At 47.2% G+C, this 20,490-nt stretch overlaps 1 protein-coding gene across 6 annotated transcripts in view; it reads right to left on the bottom strand.

Moving 5' to 3' along the window:
- Positions 1–20,490, bottom strand: part of SHANK1 (SH3 and multiple ankyrin repeat domains 1) — a 105,042-nt gene that overhangs the window by 45,661 nt on the left and 38,891 nt on the right. For 5 of the 6 annotated variants that reach the window (XR_008327337.1, XR_008327336.1, XM_053362736.1 and 2 more), the window contains 10 exons: positions 17,972–18,043; positions 17,078–17,186; positions 16,820–16,971; positions 13,967–14,134; positions 13,615–13,731; positions 11,674–11,751; positions 9,227–9,293; positions 6,862–7,147; positions 4,279–4,445; positions 553–666 (listed from right to left, as the gene is read on the bottom strand). Coding sequence is in view for 4 of the 6 variants with exons in the window: in XM_053362736.1 (XP_053218711.1) it covers positions 553–666; positions 4,279–4,445; positions 6,862–7,147; positions 9,227–9,293; positions 11,674–11,751; positions 13,615–13,731; positions 13,967–14,134; positions 16,820–16,971; positions 17,078–17,186; positions 17,972–18,043 (1,330 nt within the window). In the remaining 2 variants the exon portion in view is untranslated. The remainder of the gene's footprint in view (positions 1–552; positions 667–4,278; positions 4,446–6,861; positions 7,148–9,226; positions 9,294–11,673; positions 11,752–13,614; positions 13,732–13,966; positions 14,135–16,819; positions 16,972–17,077; positions 17,187–17,971; positions 18,044–20,490) is intronic. The other variant, XM_053362738.1, reaches the window with a different exon arrangement.

The following is a 20,490-nucleotide window of genomic DNA, read 5'->3' as shown; positions in this document are numbered from 1 at the left end:
ACTTTCGAAGTCGTCAAGTAGGGCTGATAAGGTAGAGAGGCACTTTTGGCCAAGCACAAGCTATGTGGGTGCCCAGCCAGCCAGCCTGTCAGACATGCCTTCTTTCAATAATAATAATAATAATAATAATAATAATTTATTTATACCCCATCTATCTGGCTGGGTTTCCCCAGCCACTCTGGGTGGCTTCCAACAAAACACTAAATATTCCTTCCCTTTCCATTCTCCCTAGTCTCCTGCTTTTCTTCCCCACAACAGCCAGTCAGCATTCTGTGCCCAAACAGCGTGCTCAGTCCTCACTAAGCTGCTTTGAGATTTCCCCCTTACTTGGGGGTTCCTCTCCCCTAAAAACGTTTTTTGGGTTTTTTTTGCACTTCTACAAAGCTTGGGCTTCCCCCAAGACTGCTGATAACTCCCTCTTATACATGGATGGTGCTATCTTGACTACATAAGTGTGTGTGTGTGTAGATCTAGATAATCTATATGTACGTGTTTGTGTGTGTGTATATATATAGGAGAGAAAGGGGCTAGAGGGCAGTTTGGAGCACCTACCTTGCTTCCCTTCCTGTGATTTATTGGGTACTTCCTCCACGCAGTCCGATGGGAACCAGCCCACACGGCCCTTTACCTGTCCCTCCCAGAAGCCTCCTTCCCCAACACTCAGCACTGAAAAGGAGAAGGGCACTGTTAGGGGCGCGAACACACTTTGGACGAAGGTGGCCAGCCGTTCACCATTTTGTTACTTATTCAGAGCCGCTGTGGCACAGGGGCCAAACCTGACCTAACAGAGACCTGGTTAGAGTAGCAAACCGAATCCAATTAGCCGTCGTCGTTAAAAGCCCTGCCTCCCCCCCCTTTTTTTTTTGAAGGTGTGCTCTACAGGCATTCTCAGATACTCCCTGCATCTGGGGATCCTGCTAATATGATTTTAAGCTAATAAATGAGTAAGTGTTGGGTCCTTCTGTGTGGAACTTGCTTTTTGTTGTTGTTTCTAGTCCCCAGCATCTGAAAGCAGCATGGCTGGGCCACCTGTGGCTCTGCAGATTTCACTGGACTACAACTCCCATCGTCCCTGCCCATTGGCCGTGTTGGCTTGGGCTGATGGGAGTTGGGAGTCCAACAGCACCTGGAGGGCTGCAGAAGGCGGACCATTGTTCTGCAGGTTCCCCCTCCCCCAGACAATGTTGTGATCCATCACCTTTCATTTTACATCTTCTGCTTTAAAATACAAGCTTCTAGAGCATTGGAGGGGAGGCGGGAATGTTGTTTAAAAGCATGTATTAGAACTCTCACATATTCCTTGGGATGCTGGGAAAGAAATCTAAATGCATATTCTGGAACAGTGATTACTTAACTGTGCTCCACAGTCCAGCAGTACATACTCTCCAATATCTTGACTCCCAAAACCATGATGCACGTCTTCCTTGCCATGCTCCTGTGCAAGTCACGTGACCTGCACGAGACCACAGAGTCCAAAAGATGTGAATTTTGGGGCCCACGCTCTCGCAGAAGAGCAAAATGCAGCCCTGAAAAAGTGCTGGGTGTGTGCGCTCGAGAGATCTTGGCATGAAATCGTACGAGATCCCAGCACCCAAAAACGGCCACTAGTCTATGTTTTTTCCAAGACACTTTTTTCCACTAGGCCCAGCATTGGAAGGAGACATCCTTAGGGAGCTGGGAAAGGACTAGCGTTGCTGACTCGAATGCTTTTCTGGGGCTTCAATGAACACCAGTTGTCCACCATTGTCAATGCTCCCAAAGCCCTAAAAAAAATCCTTAGTATGCTGTGTAGAAAGCTTTTGATGTAGAGGAACATTCAAAAATTATATTCTCCATCTGCACTCTGAAGTGATAGTCCATCGTACCATTCCCAGAATTCTGCATCCTCAAGCTTACTTAACTCTGTAGCTTGTGTAGACCAGGCCTTCAGTAAAACCTAGTCCCTTATCTTAGGAAGAATAGGGTCTCCCTCTCCCCTAGTAATTTGCTTACTGCACAGTGTATTGAGATCTTCTAATTCCTTTGGAGATTGCTAAATACTAGTTGGCTGGGTTTGCTGCAGCATTTTTGAAAGCCAGAATATCAACACCTTCAGTATCAAATATATATCTATAAGCATCTGTCCAAGCACCATGGCCCTCATCTAGTTTGTGATCCTATAGGCACTTACTTGGGAATGAGCTCCATTAAACTCAGTATAGGTTTGCTCTGAAAGTCTTTGTAAAAAGGTCTAGCTGACCAGCCTTCCACTGAGCTGTGCAATCTGCAGCAGTTAGACCACTGAACTCCTATTTGTGAGTCCTCTGAAATCACTTGCAGACCTCCATTTTGTACCGTACTATTTAGGAGGTGTCACACCATTCATTTAAGGTCCTATGACTGTGATGTTTCACAGCATTTCTTGTATTTGTAAATTGAGCAACGGCACAATTATAAACCTTGTATAAATTTCACTGGCCGTTGCCTGTAGAATCAATCACCAGTTCTATAGGGCATGTTCTTGGGGGCAGAGGTTTGTGCTGGTTCACAATTGCTCCCCCCCCCCATTCTTACTTTTAGCCCTGCTTTGTACAACTGCACGGGAGTGCAGAAGGAAGTTTCTTATTTGTAAGCCTGTGAAGTGGCTGGTCTCCCTCCAACGTGGTGGCAGTAAAAGAATGTTGCCGTCCTCAAAGAAGAAGCTAAGCAGAACTGTGGTCTGTGATACAACACAGTTTAAGAATCACTGCCCTTGAATATCACAGCCCCATTGAACACAGCGGGTGCACTTTCAACTTCATGGCTCTATCTTCAGTAAGGGAAATATCATAGCTCTCAATGACAGCACATGCTTTGTATTTGGGGTTTGATTCCCAGCTTTTCTAGTTAAAAGGATCTGGTAGTAGGTGATGGAAACGACATTTGCCTGTGAACCTGCAGAGGCGCCATCAGCCTGCGGAGACAGAGGGCGGCAACACCAGTCCTATGCAGAACAGACTCACTGAAGTTAATGGACACGACTTAGTTTCATTAATTCCGATGGGTCGACTCTGAATAGGACTTAGTTGAATACCGCCCAGTATTGGGCAAGATGGATAAATGTTCCAAAGCTTATCTAAGGAGACTTCCTACGTTCCGACAGAATATATCACGTCTCTTATTTCAGGTACCGCAGTTCAAAAATAATCCCTGCTTCACAAAATTCTGATCTGGCCACCTTTCTCTGGACACAGACACACACTTAAGACAACGGGCCACTCATGCGTGGCTGACAGATGCACACCAAGACATTCTAGACACCAACTAAAGACCACACACGCACACACAAACAAACACAAGCCAAGCCTCACAGTTTCCCTGATTCTCAGCTACAGCTGTATCAGCCAAACGCAGGATTCTGAAAGTGCAAGGTAGGGGGCAACCTCCCTATACAGTCGTACCTTGGTTCTCAAACGCCTTGGTACTCATACGTTTTGGCTGCCGAGCGCCGAAAACCCAGAAGTAAGTGTCCTGGTTTTCAAATGTTTTTCAGAATCCAAACGTCTGGCGCGGCTTCCGCTTGAGTGCAAGAAGCTCCTGATGCCTTGGTTTTTGAATGGTTTTGGGAGTCGAATGGACTCCTGGAATGGATTAAGTTTAAGAACCAAGGTTCCACTGTATTCAGAGAGAGGCTCAACTTCCTTCCTGACTAAGGGACCCATCAAACCCTACCATCTGGGTATATATTGTTGTTTCTCCCTGCTCCCACTGAGTGTAAAATCTGGGTTTCCCCACTCCTGCTGAGAAAACTGTGTGGGCACATGTTGCGGGAAGTACAGAGCCACTCCATGCTTTTAAACTGGGTCCTTAAAAAACCCCCAAACACTCCATGGAGTCCTCATCTACCCCACATGCAACATGTCTTCCATTTCCCATAGGTCCAGATCAGCCTTCCTCAACCAGATGCTGCCAGATGTTGCTGAACTGCAACTCCCATCAGCTCCAGTGATCATGGGATGGTGAGAGTTCCAGTCCAAAACATTTCCAGGGCACCAGACTGGGAATGGCTGGTCCTGAAGATTTACTCCCTGGCATCAATGGAAGGGATGGGTAGGACTATGATTGTAATTTCTCTCTTTCTTTCTCTTTAGGAAGCCCAACTGTTCTGCTTCTTCATTTTTGTGTGTGTGTGAGGCTGGCTACGACAAAGTTAAAGAACACCCATGATAAGCCCTTTGGTCTCTCCCAAAGAACCCAGGCGTTGTGGGGCTCAGAGAGATTCCCTAGGCAATCCAAGGGTGTGCGCAGAGATCAACGTACCCTTGATCTTCTCGCCCTTGCTGATGGAGAGCTCACCCTCGGCCTGGACCTGGTACGGTTTCACAGCCATGAACGTGCGACCAGGCACAGCCGAATAGAGTTTCCGCTTCACTCCCCGGCTACTCAGCGTGCTTCCCCCAGCAGACTCCTTCTGGTAGCCACTGGAGCTGCCAAGAGAGAGAGAGACCAAGATTTAGGCAAGTATGATCCGACCGAGTCCTGAACCTGACCTGCATCTTTCTCCTCTCGCCTCTGCTCTACCCTACAGAGAGAGGCCTCTTGCAAACACTCTGATTTTCCTCATTGGCCTGGAGGGCCAAGCTATGCACTAAGTTAAAATGCATGTGTTCACTTCAATCTTTCTGTCGTGATTATCATCAACATCACTGTCATTGTCACCATCTTTTAACATTACAGCAGCAGGGTTCCCTGTTCAGGATTCAGACTGCAGCATACAGGGAATGGGGCTTCATGACCCTTCCTCCCTGCACCATGATCTCAACAAAAGTTTCCTCCCAAAGCTGTTACCAGCTCAGGACGGAAGCTGCTACGTCTTCGGTAATTAGCAGCCGGGGGTGGGGTGGGGTGGGGTGGATTTTCATTAGGACTCCTGCAAACTCCTCATCCAACCCTTTATGACACATTCCTGGTAGCCTCTTGCTATTCTATTTAAAATACATAAATTTAATGCACATTTAATGTGGCAGAAGTGTGGCCTGCGATAAAATGTTGCAGCACAGAGTGTTCTTGTTCAGGATCCCAGTCAGCCAGCTCGGCCTTCTTTCAGGAGACTCCATTCCATTCCTCCTCCCCATCCTGGTCTTCTGGTTCCCCCAACAACACTTAACAAACATCCTATGCCCACAGAGCATAGTCCAAATTGGGCTATTTTTGGATAACCCCTCGGTGCTGTTTTGCCTACATAAGGATCCACACTCAGAGAATGGATTTACTCTTATTCCTCCTGTCTTTTTTCTCCAGTGGGGCTAATAGCAGCTTCAAAGATTTGTGGTCTTGATTGGGGGAGCAGGGCAGAAATGAGGGGTGGCAGCCGGGGATTTAAACACCTCCACCTGCCCCCAATCCTGCTGCTCTGGTAAAGATTGAAGGCTATCCCTCTGGATACTTTTAAGGTGTTCTGTTTGGCTTTAAAAACAAAACTAAGAAATCTTGATCCCCCACATCATATCCATTTCAGCCCTAAGCCACTCTTTTTCCCAAGAGGAGACAGATCTCATTTCATCTCAAGGGAGTGTTGGATGCATAGGAATGGCGGGAAGAACCAGCTGGGGAACCCCCAAGTGAAGAAGGCTTAGAGCCGGGGGGGTTGGTGGTGGGACGACGACGAGTGGTCAGAGAGAGAAGACTGGGAAGAGGAGGTGTTGGAAGCTGAAGAGGTAACAGTGCTCAGTGAGCTGAGAAAGCCTGTGGCACAGAGAAATCCAGAATCAAAGGCAGAAGCTAAAGCAGGAGACAAGGGAGGCCAAGAGGCAGGTATTGGTCAGGCTTGTGAAGAGGCACATGTATCTCCTGCTGTGACAAGCTCCCCTCCCTCCTGGTCTCCCAGAACCAGGAGAGGCATGAAGAGGGAGAAGCAAAGACAGGCCTGCAGGTGCAGTTTCTGATTGCTTGGGAAATGCCCTGGAGAGGTGGAGACATAGCTGGCTAGGGAGAGGTGGGAAACTTTAGTCTCAGCAACTGCTTCATGGGAGAAGAATTGAGATTAGATCTGAGACTCCTGTGCTGATCTTGCTTTGCTAATAAACAGCAAACTCCAATTTGCTCTGGTGATTTACTGCTGGCTCGCTCCTGTCGGGTGTTCCCGAACCTGTCCGATCCTGGCAGTTGTGCCATCAGGGAAGGACTTGGGGACAGATGTCCAGGGTCCAAGCAGCAGGTTGTGCAGGAAACACCCCGGTTCCCCCAGCAAGCGGCAGGCTGGCTTGCTGCATTTTGAAATACACATTGTCATATAAAGAGCCCCCAGTAAGACCATTAAGTCCAGGGTCTAAAATTATCCTGCTGCATCACTGGATCCCAGCCCCTTTCAAAGGGGAACCAGGTATTCAGCCCCCTCCCCCTACTCTAGAGTACCAATGTGGCATTCTGGAGGTCTTCCCCTGGCACAACAAAGTCCCTGGATGCCCGCCACACCATTCATTATGAGGCACCAATGTTTTCTCCCTTGAAAAGTACATAAGAGCTGAAGCTGGAGGAAGTGATGAACTTTCCCATTTCCCCTTATCAACTATATGTGCTTTTCCAAGACTGAGATTGGCACCTGAGCATCTCAAGAGAAAGCGAATCAACCAAGAAGACAGGGGGAAAGGGGAGCAATTTAGGTGACTGAGGAACGCAGAATAGTTGGGTGAAAGAATAGGTGCCAAAGGAATTGGGGGAGAGAGAGGGCAAGTGTGTGTGTGCATGGACAAGCACACACACTAGAACCAGTGAAACAAATCCTCTTGAAATTGCAAAAGAAATCCACTGTAATTTTCATCAAATCACAAATCACATCTGTCTCTATCGGCTTATCTCAGATCACTGAAGCCTGGGGCCTCACATATGAAGCCCCAAGCCTACCTGGGTCGACCGCGCTGCTTCTTAGCCTCGTCCGTGTGGCGCCCGCGTGACGGAGAGCGGCTGCGAGCGCCACGGGGACTGCTGGAGCTGCGCAGGGTTCCCGTGGTGATCTTCTGGCTCTGCACAGCCACAGTGGAAGACGGAGTGGACGGCGGGGCATAAAGCATCCAGTCCGGGAGGTTCATGCTGGTGTCGCTGTTGGCTCGCAGCAAAGTGTGCGGCACCGCCAGGCTCTGGGAGCCGTCCCGACGCCGGCTGACGTATTGCGGGGTCTCCTGGAAAGGGACTGAAAGGGATGGCCATGTCAGAGGACAGATTTGAAACAGGAAAGCTGGGGAGAAGAACATCATGGGGATTTGTACCCTGCAACCAAAAGCCTTAACGGGTTGCGAGCACAGCTGGTGCAGACCTGTGTGTTACGCTGCAATTTCTTGTGGGAGGCTAGCATAGTTAAATGTTCAGGTGGTGTTGCTGGGCATGCCGTTTAGCTTCTCGGGACTCTCATCTTTCGTTTTTTGGGGAAAAACAGGGTTCTAGGTCGTATGGTCGCACAGATGTGCTTGAAAACGTGTGGGAAATGCCTGTTGGAAACTCAGAAACCTGAGGGGCAGCTGAAAAAAGGTTTCCAGTAGGGAGGAAGAAGATTCTGGCATCCTGCACAGATCTTCGTCACTCCCCACTGACTGGCAAAATCTGAATGTGTGAAATGGGGTGACTTGTTGGCTCTAGGGTTGAGTGGGGACCTTTTCCTCAGAAGACCTTCTGTAATGCTGGCGATCCCAATGGCTGTGAGCCTACCTGATAACCATGGCTATGAGCTGCCATTTTACATTTCCCGCAACGTCCCAGTGTCCTACATAGCCTTACTATGGAGCACTGTGGAAAATCAAAATGGCAGCCCTCAACTTCCCACAATGTCCTGTAATGGTACTGTATTGGGCACTCTGGAGCATTGTGGGAAATTTAAGATGATGGGCAGGGATTAGTGCAGGCGGATACCCCCTCCCCCACAAGATTCTGGGGTCCTGGCAGCTGCCCAAGGGTGCTGAAACTGGGCCTGGAAAAGAGCAGGCAGGAGATGGCTGAGAGGAAAATGGAAGAGGTCAAGACACTGATAGCGTGGAGAAGATTATGACAGCAACAGCAGTGGGGAAAAGCTCAGCTATGAAAGTCAGGCTGTGTCTATCAGGGCTTGCAAAACACGCCAATTTCCTGCAAGTTAGCACAATTTTTAAGAGAGCCCAAATCATGTTTTAAAAGCTCCAGTAATGCAGCAGCCTGGATAAACAAGTGAATTCCTAGGTGCCACCATCAAATGTCCAGTTACCTGGGATTTCTTTAGCGTTGGTCTCTGTGATGCCAACTAAGTAGCACAAAACAAGCAGTTGGTGCCATATTCTACTGCAGACCTAAGGCCCTTACATGCTTTCATTTACATTTTGGAATGTACACTTCATGAATACTGCTAAGGCAGAAGACAGTAACATATAAATCAATTGTACAGTCTTGCCAAGGTTTTCTATTTACTTTATGAATAAAGAAAATGCAAAAACCTAGGTGTCATTTGTGAAAAGAGGCTCAATGCTGAATTTAAACCAGTTCAGCTCTCATGGGCTACAGGCATCATAATGCTAAACCCTTGTTAGAATGAAGCAAGACTTTCCAAGGTTGTTCACTTCCCCCTCCTCACTCCTATTCTGGGCATGGCTGCAAAGGGATTAGAAGCTTCCACTTCTGTTTTAGATCGAAGTTGTTTAGTATGTCGTCCAAACACTAAACTGTGGTGAATCTTAACCATACTCAGTGAAACCAAACCAGCTTCATAAACCACAGTTTGAAGATACATTGTTTACGCCAGCAATTGCTAAGATTAACCACAGTTTATAGCGTTTGGACAACCTGCAAAATTTTCGTTGATCTAAAACAAAAGCAAACAAACATGAATTATTCCTTGCAGCTGCATTGAAGGTGATTGTAGAGGAACATGCAATCCCAGGGCAAGAGGCTGGGTTCGTTTTCATAATGCTAAATTGTGGCTTATTGTTATGATCAGACATGTTATCCCCACAAAGTTCCCTGGGAATTGTAGTTGTGAAGCATTCGTTAAAATTATTTTCCTCATTAGAGAACTACAATATTCAGGATGTTCATTGGTACTGGTGTGTGTGGAGGGGGGAATGGGTGTAGGGGAGGAAGTGTAGCCATGTAGCCAAGCTGTAATCCTATATACCCTTACCTGGGACTAAGTCCCCACTGAACTCAAAAGGACTTATGCGTGAGTAGGCATGTTATCTAATTGCACTGCAAATCCTTTACGTTCGTAGTGGAGGAATGTTAACAGCACCCACCCTGCAATCAAACTCACCAACATCTGAGTCCCGGTGGCTCTTGATCAGCTCTCCCAGCTCAAAATTCCCTGTAATGACCGCAACCTAACATGGAGAGAATATGTGTATGCACAATGTTTATTTTTCTTCAGGAGCGCTGACAAAACTGTACAAAACTAGGGATCTAGTTTGTTTGAGAAGCTCAAGGCTGCGGTGATTGGATCCCTCCATTTGGCCCTCTGTTGCCGGAATCCACTACATAGGCGCCGACTCCATGGGGCTTGAGGGGGCCCGAGCCCCCTCAAAAATTCGTTTGGGGGGGCTCCGCCCCCCCAATAATCTCCGGCGCCCCTCCAGCAGAGCGCCATCGCCGCCCCTCCCCCAGCCCAAAATGCACAGGGGGGGCGGGCTGCATGCCTCCTGCCCTCCCTCCCGAGCAAAAGCTCCACCCAATTTCCTTTGGAGCTGATTAATAGGCGCAGCACGCTCTCCCCTATTCGCTCACGAGGAGGCGGCGCCACTTTATTTGCATATTCATGAGCTTATTTATTATTCATGAGCTTTCCCGGGCCCCCCCAATATTTTTTATAAGTCCGCGTCGCTGATCCACTAGCTACCCAACATAAGGCAATTTCTTAGCCCACCCTGAGGGCTAAAACTGGGGAAACTTGTGTCCACTTCGAAGTGGAGATTTCACATTATGGCTTGCTTCTTCATACACCCACCTCGCCAATCCCTGATCCTGAAAAATTAAATGTCAGGGAGAGCAGTTTGAACATGGGTTTTCCCTGAGTTTTCTATGGTTTAATAGTAGCACATCATCATCCTTCATATGAACCCTTGTCTGCAGCTTGGGGTGATGCAGCCCAGACACAGGTTTAGCACAACCTTGTAAATAAGTCCACTAAAGTTACTAGACCGCCATTTATTTATCTTTTTCCTAGTACAGGGTTGGAGCTCTTGCATCATCCCTGGGTTGCCTGGCAGAGGAGCGACGGAGAACCCAGTGCCAGCCTGTTTACTTACCTGCATGCCACTCCTCCTTACCCAAGCTAGCACACCTCACCTGCTATCTATCAGAATGTGCCCAATTCTTCACCATGCCTCTTTCCCATCCTAATTAAATATACAGCCCACCTTTCCTCCACGGAGTGCAACATGGCCTACAGGGGACTCCCAGGCATTCTCCCGTCCAGGCGTTGGCCAAACGACTCCAGCATATCTGGAGAATATGGGCCTTAACTCATGCAGAGCTGAAAGGAATTCTGGGTCTTAACTTACTCAGTTTATACCACTGTATTGTCCAGGGCCTCATGCTGCAGATACGCTCACATTCTCTGACTCAGTCTAGACCCAGAGGCGGCTGCTTTAGCTGAGCTGCTGCAGGCCAAGGAGAGGTTTGCAGTATATCAGCTAAAGGGAGGGGCTGTGGCCCAGCAGTAGAGCATCTCCTGTGCATGCAGAAGCCCCCGGGGGGCGATCCCTGGCATCTCCAGGTAGGGCTGGGAGAACCCCCCCCCCCAGCCTAAATCCCTAGAGAGCCACTGCCAGTCATTGAGAAATTACTGAGCTGGATGGACCAATGTCCGTTAGCTCAGTATAAGGCAGCTTTCTATGACTTCTATGATTCCTACAAGCAGGGCAGAGCTACTGGTCCTATTTGCCTTCAGAACTCCCAAGCACCCTTTTTTTGCTACAGTATTTTGAACCAGGGCTAGGGGGACTGTGAGCTCCATCTGATGGTTTTGGGGATTTAGTGCAAGGAGGAGATGGAGAAACTGATCCCTCCTTGTGTCTCCTATGCTATGCAGAATTAATAACACCGAGGCGCCAATGCTGGCGACAAGGTGAGAGCGCCTAGTTCCAGATCTACAGAGTCAGCCAGCAAAAGAAATGTACCTATTTCCTTGTGAGAAGTGCAGGGCAAAGAGTGCAGGGCAATCCCAACAAAATGAAACCAGGAAACTATTATTCCTTAGTATAATAAAGGTAAAGGGACCCCTGACCAGTCATGGCCGACTCTGGGGTTGCGGTGCTCATCTCGCTTTATTGGCCGAGGGAGCCGGCATACAGCTTCTGGGTCATGTGGCCAGCATGACTAAGCCGCTTCTGGTGAACCAGAGCAGCGCACGGAAACGCCATTTACCTTCCCGCCGAGTGGTACCTATTTATCTACTTGCACTCGACGTGCTTTCGAACTGATAGGTTGGCAGGAGCAGGGACCAAGCAACAGGAGCTCACCCCGTCGCGGGGATACGAACCGCTGACCTTCTGATCGGCAAGTCCTAGGCTCTGTGGTTTAACCCACAGAGCCACCCACATCCCCCTTAGTATAACAGATCCACCTAAATCCCCAAACACCCATACTGACATGGTCTAGGGCAGAGACAAGACATTCAGGGGCTCAGTCCTGTGATGTCTTGGTTCAGATTAGGTCAGTGTGCCCCACTCTCACTCTCCCTTGGATCCAATTCACCACACACACCTGGAAGGCAGTCTGACCATGGTTGTTCTTGATCTCTTTGTTGGCTCCCCGGTATAGCAGGATGCGAGCACAGCTCTCCTGGGAGATAGGGGAGGGGGAGGAGAAAGAGAAGGAATGAATAAGGCACATCTTCCATTCATGCTGTTCTCGATGGACAAGTTGCCAGGAGCTAGCTAGAGCAAAGAGGGTTCACCTGTGGCACACTGAATACAGTAGAACTCCAACTCCCATCAGCCTTAGCCAGCACAGATAATGGTCAGGGTTGATGGGAGCTGTAGTCCAACAACCTATGGCGGTTTACAGGTTAGCGACCCCTCATCAAGAGATCTGCAAAGGTGGCAAGAATGTGTGTGCATCGGTAAGTCCCAACATGGGTTAAATGAAATTAGAATTTATTATAAGACTACAGTGCAAAAAAATAATATTTACCGGTACATCAATTGCTCTGCATGCTTTTGCCTCTGACCTCACCCACCACTGTCAAGTAACTCCTGAAGGCTGCCCAGAAAATAATCCAGTCCTTGGGCTGAAAAAGGTCCCCCAACCTTGCTCTGGGTTCAGCCCACACTACCTGTCACCTGAAGGGATAGTGCTAGGGTTGCTAAGACTGCTGGGTCTTTCTCACTGCCCCGCCGCTGTTCACTTCCTTGCAAAAGGCAGCAACAGTAATTGGTGGTGCACTCAGGGCAGGACTTTAGGGCAGATGCCAAGAGCCCCAACTTGGCAGAATGATCAGGAGAGCCACTAAACACAGCAGGGCTGTCTCATCACATTTTGAAGTCCATGAAGTAATACACATTACCATCTAACGAGGAGGTGGAGGGGCAGAAGAGGAGACAGACTTTGTGCTGGTCACCATTACCTGCCTTGCCCCAACCTCCAGCCCTAGGACAAACTGGGAACAGGGAAGAGAAGTTCAGGGATGCTTTTTTTAAAAATAATTTGTTAAGTTGTGTGCCTTTGTTTCTCAATTTGTACTGTGTTATTTTATGCACTGTGACTTGCTGTTATTTTTATTGATTACGGCTTAGAAATTATTTATTGTAAGTGTTAAATAGTGAATTTCTGTTTAATCATTATTTGCTGATATGTAATTTTACTGTGTACTATTATATTCTAATGGATTACTGAATATTAGTTTATTTGATACAAGTTGTTTATTTTAAAGTTATGGTTTTTTTAATGACATTTTTGTATTGGATCAGATTGTTATACGGCGTGTGATCTTTGTTGTTTCTTCAGCTTGCAAACAGCCTGGTGTATAGCAATATAGAAAGGCAGTATACAAATTCAAAAGTGAAATGAAATAAGGCCTACAGTATAAAGTGACCTAACAGCAGCACTGGCAGCGTCTCTTTTAAATTGGATGGCAGGTCCTTGTTCCGATGACCCCAAATGGCAACCCCTGACTCAGAGCAATTCCTCCCCGCTACCTGCCCACTTCCCACAAGTTCCATCCCAAAAAGGAAAGGCAAACTTGGATTGAACACAGCAAAGGCATCGGCCTGACCATTCTCAAACTGTTGTATGTATGGGGGTTGGGGATCAATTTCGTCCACGTTTTAATGAGAAACTACCAAATGCGCACTTCACAGAACCAAGCCAGTATGTGAACCGAAACACAATCGTTCTTTGAAATCGACACTTCTCTGAATTTTGCGATGCAGTTCGCCAACCAGACAAGATGTACAAAAATGCATTATATATTAGGATTTCCCCCCCCAATTGTGTATTGCTGGGGGGAAACGTGCAATACAACGCTGACCAATTTTCACGAGAATTTTTTTTTAAATTAAACAAATCACAAATTGCTGCAGGAAAGTGGAGAAACCCAAATTTAAAGATTTGGAAAAACGAGAAACCAAAACAGAGAAAGATGCCCATCCTTACAGGGCGTGTTATGTGTGCTGCACCTTCTTTTTCTACTTCCGCCATTCCTACCTTGTTGTAGAGTGCGCAGATGTGTAGCGCCGTGTTTCCGGATGCATTCTGTGCCCCAGGCTCGGCGCCGTAGAACAGCAAGTGCTCCAAGTGTTGTGAGTGTCCGTGCTGGCAGGCCTGGTACGTGGGGAAGCAGAGGTCAGGAATGGAAGATGTGGGCTAGATGGTCAGATGGACAGGTGCCAAGTCACAGCCACCCCCCTCAATCTTTAGGCTTGGAGCCAACCCTGGCAGGAGACACATACAGGATGTAAGATGGGTAACCTAGCCCTCTCAAACACACAATCCAGGGCTGCCAGACAGGGCATCTCAAGAGTGCCTGAAAGCTCGGCTGCTATATGCAGGACCTTACCTGGTGTATCTCTTGCCAGCCATTCTCATCAGTGGCACCAATGTGCGCTCGGTTGTAGAGCAGAAGCTCGCAGCAGCGCGGGTCACCTCCAACCATGGCTGTGTGGTAGAGCGGAGTCAGCCCGCGGCGGTCCTTGTAATTGGGTGAGCCTCCCAGGTCCAAGAGTGCCTGCGGGAGGAAGACAGGCCGACGTGAATGGCAAAGGCAGGTTCAGCGCAGGGTTGTTTCATGCCCCTTGAGGAATGAAACATATTGCTCCACTTGCAGCAGCTTATTGTATGTGCTTTTGAAGGCGCACCTGTTTACACAGGCTTTCTCTTGCTTAATAATAATAATAATTTATTTATACCCCGCCCATCTGGCTGGGTTTTCCCCAGTCACTCTGGGTGGCTCCCGACAGAATATTAAAAACACGATAAAACATCAAACATTACCAAATCCCCATTCTTTTAATAATTTTTGGTCCGATTGTCCCCTTATGAATGCTGTGATGTGCTAAAGAGTATTTGAAAAAACATTGTTCTGGAGTAAGCATATCGGTATGTAACGAATGAAGCTTTGCAGGGTTAAATAAAGAGAAAAATGGTGCAAAAAGTATAAAGATAGAGGTGATCTATATTAGACACAATAATTTAGAAAGAGTAAAAATTTTGAGGTCTTAGAACAAAGGAAGGAAGTCAATATGTGTATATGTACGTAATGATTAGAATGATGATATGGTTTTATTTGTAGATGTGTTTTGTTTTGTTTTTTGTGTGTTTTTTCCCTCTTGTGTTTTGTTTTGTTTTTCTTGTTTGTACTGTTTTATTTTGGATTCAATGTTTGTAATTTTTGTTGTAAATTTGCATTGAAAATAAAAAACACATTTTTTTAAAAAAATCAAACATTAAAAACTTCCCTAAACAGGGCTGCCTTCTGATGTCTTCTAAAAGTCAGATAGTTGTTTATTTCTTTGACATCTGATGGGAGGGTGTTCCACAGGGCGGGTGCCACTGCCAAGAAGGCCCTCTGCCTGGTTCCCCATGACTTCACTTCTCGCAGTGAAGGAACCACCAGAAGACCCTCAGAGCTGGACCTCAGTGTCCGGGAAGAACGATGGAGGTGGAGACGCTCCTTCTTGACTTGAATCTCCTGTTTTAATTTCTGCACTGTATTAATTGGATTGCTTTATTGCATATTTTAATCACATGTGCTTATACCTCAATGTTTGTGTCACTGGTTTTTATTATTGCATACTGCTTAGAAACCTATTTTGGCATGAAGCAATATATACATTAAGAGTTATAATTATGATTAATAACAACATAGAATTGTAGAGATGGAAAGGACCCCGAGGGTCATCTAATCCAACCCCCTGCAATGCAGGAATCTCAACTAAAGAGTGGCTGGGGAAACCCAGCCAGATGGGCAGGGTATTGATAATAAAATTATTATTATTATTGTAAAGCATCCATGACAGATGGCCATCCAATCTCTGCTTAAAAACCTCCAAGGAAGGAGAATCCACAACTTCCCAGCGGAGTCCGTTCCACTATTACTGTCTGGGGCAAGTGGCAAAGGGGAGCAAGTAAGGAGGAGGCCAGAGATCATAGAATAGAATCATAGAATCATAGAGTTGGAAGAGACCACAAGGGCCATCGAGTCCAACCCCCTGCCAAGCAGGAAACACCATCAGAGCACTCCTGACATATGGTTGTCAAGCCTCTGCTTAAAGACCTCCAAAGAAGGAGACTCCACCACACTCCTTGGCAGCAAATTCCACTGTCGAACAGCTCTTACTGTCAGGAAGTTCTTCCTAATGTTTAGGTGGAATCTTCTTTCTTGTAGTTTGGAACCATTGCTCTGTGTCCGCTTCTCTGGAGCAGCAGAAAACAACCTTTCTCCCTCCTCTATGTGACATCCTTTTATATATTTGAACATGGCTATCATATCACCCCTTAACCTCCTCTTCTCCAGGCTAAACATGCCCAGCTCCCTTAGCCGTTCCTCATAAGGCATCGTTTCCAGGCCTTTGACCATTTTGGTTGCCCTCCTCTGGACACGTTCCAGTTTGTCAGTGTCCTTCTTGAACTGTGGTGCCCAGAACTGGACACAGTACTCCAGGTGAGGTCTGACCAGAGCAGAATACAGTGGCACTATTACTTCCCTTGATCTAGATGCTATACTCCTATTGATGCAGCCCAGAATTGCATTGGCTTTTTTAGCTGCCACGTCACACTGTTGGCTCATGTCAAGTTTTTGGTCAAACAAACAAAGATCGTTGAAAGGCTCTCAGTTCCAGCCCAAGAGAAAATAACTTAGCTGATCAACATGCAGCCTCCAAAAGTGTGACTCCTCCAAAAGTGCAGGCAGTGGCTCTCCCCACAAAACATGCACCATAGCTGTGCTCTTTTAAATGACGGCCTACCAAACATGGCAGCCCCTGCACAGAGACACACTATTGATCCACAGACTGAAAGCCAGAGTGGCCCCTTCTGTGACCCTTTGGCTAGCAAATTCAGCTGGCATGGAAACCCCACCATATTGGATTATGCTTAACAGGGGATCCAGAAGATCTGCACGTCGCACAAATCCTGGTATTAGTTTGGCAGCTTCTTGCGGCAGCGACCTGTCCCAGCAAAATATTGTAAGAGCCTCCAGGCAGAGATCTGGCGCTGACATGAGAATGTAAGATGCTTTGAGCAGGGACCGCTCTTCTTATACTTCTCATATATGCTTATATATAACAACAAAAGCATAAGGAGCCGGGAAGGTGGAGGAGATATGCTGCCGCTGACATTTTCTTCTGCTCCCACATCTTTATTCTCACATCTCCCAGTACAGTACTGAGAAGGAATTGGCAATTGGCATTACCATCAGGGCTGGGTAGTGGTGGGAGCACACAGCTTTGTGTAGTGCTGTGGCTCCATCTTTCGCCCGGAAGTCTATGTGGGCACCGCCAAGGCATAGCAGCCGGATCACGTCGATGGTGCCATCCAGCTGGGCAGCTAATGTCAAAGGCGTCTCTGCAGGGAAACCACAGGGTTACTATTGTGAGGAGAGGGGTGGGTTGTGTGGTGGGCACCCCAGGCTCCCCGACTCCCCCGCTTTGTGTGCCCCCTCGATAGTTACCGCCAGTGTCAGAATCGTGGTAGTTGGGATCCAGCCCTTTGTCCAGGAGCCGTGCCACTTTCTCGGCCGATCCATGCTGAACGTACTCCAGGAACTTCTTCAATCCCGTCTGGGGAAAGAGTTGCCAGTGACAGCCATTGTGGGGCGGGAAAGGGAGGGGACAGAATACTGCAGGTTGAAAAGAGGAACACAGTGGAGCTGGGCCTCACGCTTAAGCCTCCCAGAGTGTCTTGTGGGCATGAGGGGCTCAAGCAGGGCTACAGATGTTTCCTGCCTGCAAGGGCTCCGCTATTCATTCCATGGAGAGTCCCAGGTGTGCATTCTTTTGCATTCTGGCTTATTAAATGCAACCTTATAAATAAGCTCACGAAAGTTACTAGCCTGTTTATTTAACTAGCCTGCTAAGAAACTACAGTGGTACCTCGGGTCAATAACTTAATTCATTCTGGAGGTCCGTTCTTAACCTGAAACTGTTCTTAACCTGAGGTACCACTTAAGCTAATGGGGCCTCCTGCTGCTGCCGCGCGGCTGCTGCACAATTTCTGTTCTCATTCTGAAGCAAAGCTCTTAACCCGAGGTACTATTTCTGGGTTAGCAGAGTCTGTAACCTGAAGCGTCTGTAACCCGAGGTATCACTGTAATGGTTTGCAGCTCTATGCTAGCTCTGAAGCAGTGAAGGGGTGGCTTTTAAGTAAATCAGAATACTCTCATAATTTGTCTGATCTGCACAGTATTTCCATAGCAGAGCATACACTGCAATGGAGTTGGAATGCTGAAACTGTACTAAAATACGGGATTTTTAAAGCCAGCTGCTCTCCGGACAGAGATTTTTATTTCTATGGTGGGGTTTTGGAGGTGGGGGGTGGAGATGTTGAAAGGTCTTTCTTTTCTCACCTTAGTGTGGAGTTTTGCCAGCTGCTTCTCATCCAGGTTGGTCTGCTTGTAAACTCGGGTCTTGTAGCGGAACTGGAAGAAGTGAGGAAAGGGGAGAGAGGGGGCTATTACTGCAGTTGCACATCATGACACCTAACCATCTCTCCAGAGGCATGTCCCTCAACTCTAATCTCACACTTCCATAAGAAACTCTCAGGGTGCTTCAAGCAAGATGAATTTCCCACACAGAAATCACTTCTATACAAGGACCTTTAAGTGTGGTTCATCACTGACGGAGACTAGGACATGTGTCAGGCAGGCAGTACATGCTCTGTCACGTGTGGCAAAACTAAATACAATTTCCTCAGTGTCCTCCAGCATTTCACATATTACAACAGGGATACACTGCCATACTTCTCACATCCCAGTTCTTATGCCGCAGTTACTGCCTAAGATAGGAAAGGTCCCCTCCACTGAATACAGAACATAGGAAGCTTGCGTTATATCAAGTAAGATCAATGGTCTATCTAGCTCAGTATTGATGCCAGCTTTTTGGAACTACAAGTCCCATCAGCTGCAGCCTGGGGCTGATGGGAGTTGTAGTCCAAAAAAAGCTGTAAGGCACCAGATTGGGGGAGGCTGGTTAGTGTACATGGACTGGCAGACGTGCTCCAGGATTTCAGGCAGAAGCCCACCCTGGAGATATCAGGACGGAACCTGGGACCTTCTACATGCCAAGCATATGCTCTGTCACTTGAGCTACAGCTGCTCCCCAGTGCTCTTCTCCACCTGCTGTGTGCGCTGCGTCCATTTACTCTGCCACATTGTGCCCTGAACTGTTTTAAAAGCCAGGAAGGCGTTGATTCTTTTCGTTAAAGCTATGCTAGAAAAACTTGACCGTTGCACACTGCACCGTAAATACTTCAAAGAGAACTTCATCAGCTGAAATATGTGAAATGGATGCAGAGCACGCAGTACTTTAGAGCACGACGTGCCACTTTCATGTCCAGGTGTGTGCAATTCTGTGCAGGTGCACTAGAAACAAGGCAGACCCACACCATACATTCAAGGCACATCCTATGCCTCTTTAAGACACACAGCTTTCCCCAAAGAATCCTGGGAACTATCGTTCCCCCTGCACACAGCTTCAAGTTCCAGGCACCCTTAACAAACTACAGTTCCCAGGATTATTTCGGAGACGTAACGTGCTTTAAATGTGTGCCCTTGAAATGCATGGGGTGGATCTGCCCAATGTGTCTGGCCCTCCATGCAACCACAGATTTAACTTCTATAGATCTGGAAGAAGAATGTCAACTCCAGATATCTGTATGATTCAGTACCTCCCACTCTTCAAGTAGTGCCTCGAGACATATCTATTTTCTCAAGCCTTCTCTAATTCGCTGGATTCATCTCTCTCTCTCTCTCTGTGTTTCTCCCCCCACACCTTCCTTTGCCTCATATGAGTCTATATATTTAGAATGCAAGCCTATGGTTTCATCATTGCTAATCTTAGGTTTTATACTGAATGCATACTGGGGCAGAACCAGTCATTCTTCAGTTTCATTTGAAATCAATGGGATAGATTAGTCATTACAAAGTCTCGTTGATTTCAGTGGGGCGGGGTAGCGGCGGCTCCAGCTTCACTAACTTCTGGATCCAACTCACCACATGTTTTTATTTAGAGCTGATGTATTGATAGGTATCCTTGATGTGTGGGTATGCACTCATGAAACAGACCATTTTGTGATATACATGTGTTGGGTCCAGCTAAGTTTTTATTCAGGGCAGATGCACTGAAATTAATGGACCTCAGCTGATGGCCTAGTTGGCTAAAGCATCATGCAGATAACACCAAGGTTGCAGGTTTGATCCCTGTATGGGACAGCTGCATATTCCTGCATTGCAAGGGGCTGGACTAGATGACCCTCAGGGTACCTTCCAACTGTATGATTCTAAGTTAATTGTGTCTATTAGTTTCACTGGGTCTACTACAAGTGTAACTAACATTAGACACAACCCTTAACGGGACTTTGGTCCCATCTGGTCCCTGAGGCTCTCCTATTTGACCTTCTCCTTTAGAGTTCCTGGCTTAAGGAGGAAGAGGGAAAAGTGGCTGATTGTAGGCCTGGGGTTTTTATCTGAATCAAACCTGGTGTGTGTGTGTGTGTGGCAAAAGGAGCTTTTACCCTTTGCCTCCCAAAGTGGGTCCTCAGTGCCTGCAGTTTGCCCAAAACAAAGAACCCCTTGAAAAGGGCTAGTCTGACCAGCAGTGGTTCTTCAGGTACTCAGACAGGGATTGTTCATATTACCAAAACCTGACTCTTTTAAACTGGAGAATTTAAGGATTGAATGCAAGACCTTCTGCATGTAAGGTATAGTGATAGTCCACCCTCCAGAATTAGTATATGTCCTTCCTGTAGCCTACAAATCTAGATTACAAATCTAGGGTCCTTCCAACTAGGGACATACAATTAACATTCCCACATAATATTTTGCTGTGACACATTTAATTCAAATTTGTCACTCTTTATTTCCGAAAC

This window comes from Podarcis raffonei, chromosome 13, assembly GCF_027172205.1.
Source record: "Podarcis raffonei isolate rPodRaf1 chromosome 13, rPodRaf1.pri, whole genome shotgun sequence".
In the NCBI taxonomy this organism is placed as follows: Eukaryota; Metazoa; Chordata; class Lepidosauria; order Squamata; family Lacertidae; genus Podarcis; species Podarcis raffonei.
Note: the sequence above shows the minus strand (reverse complement) of the source record. Positions and strands in the feature narration are given on the sequence as shown.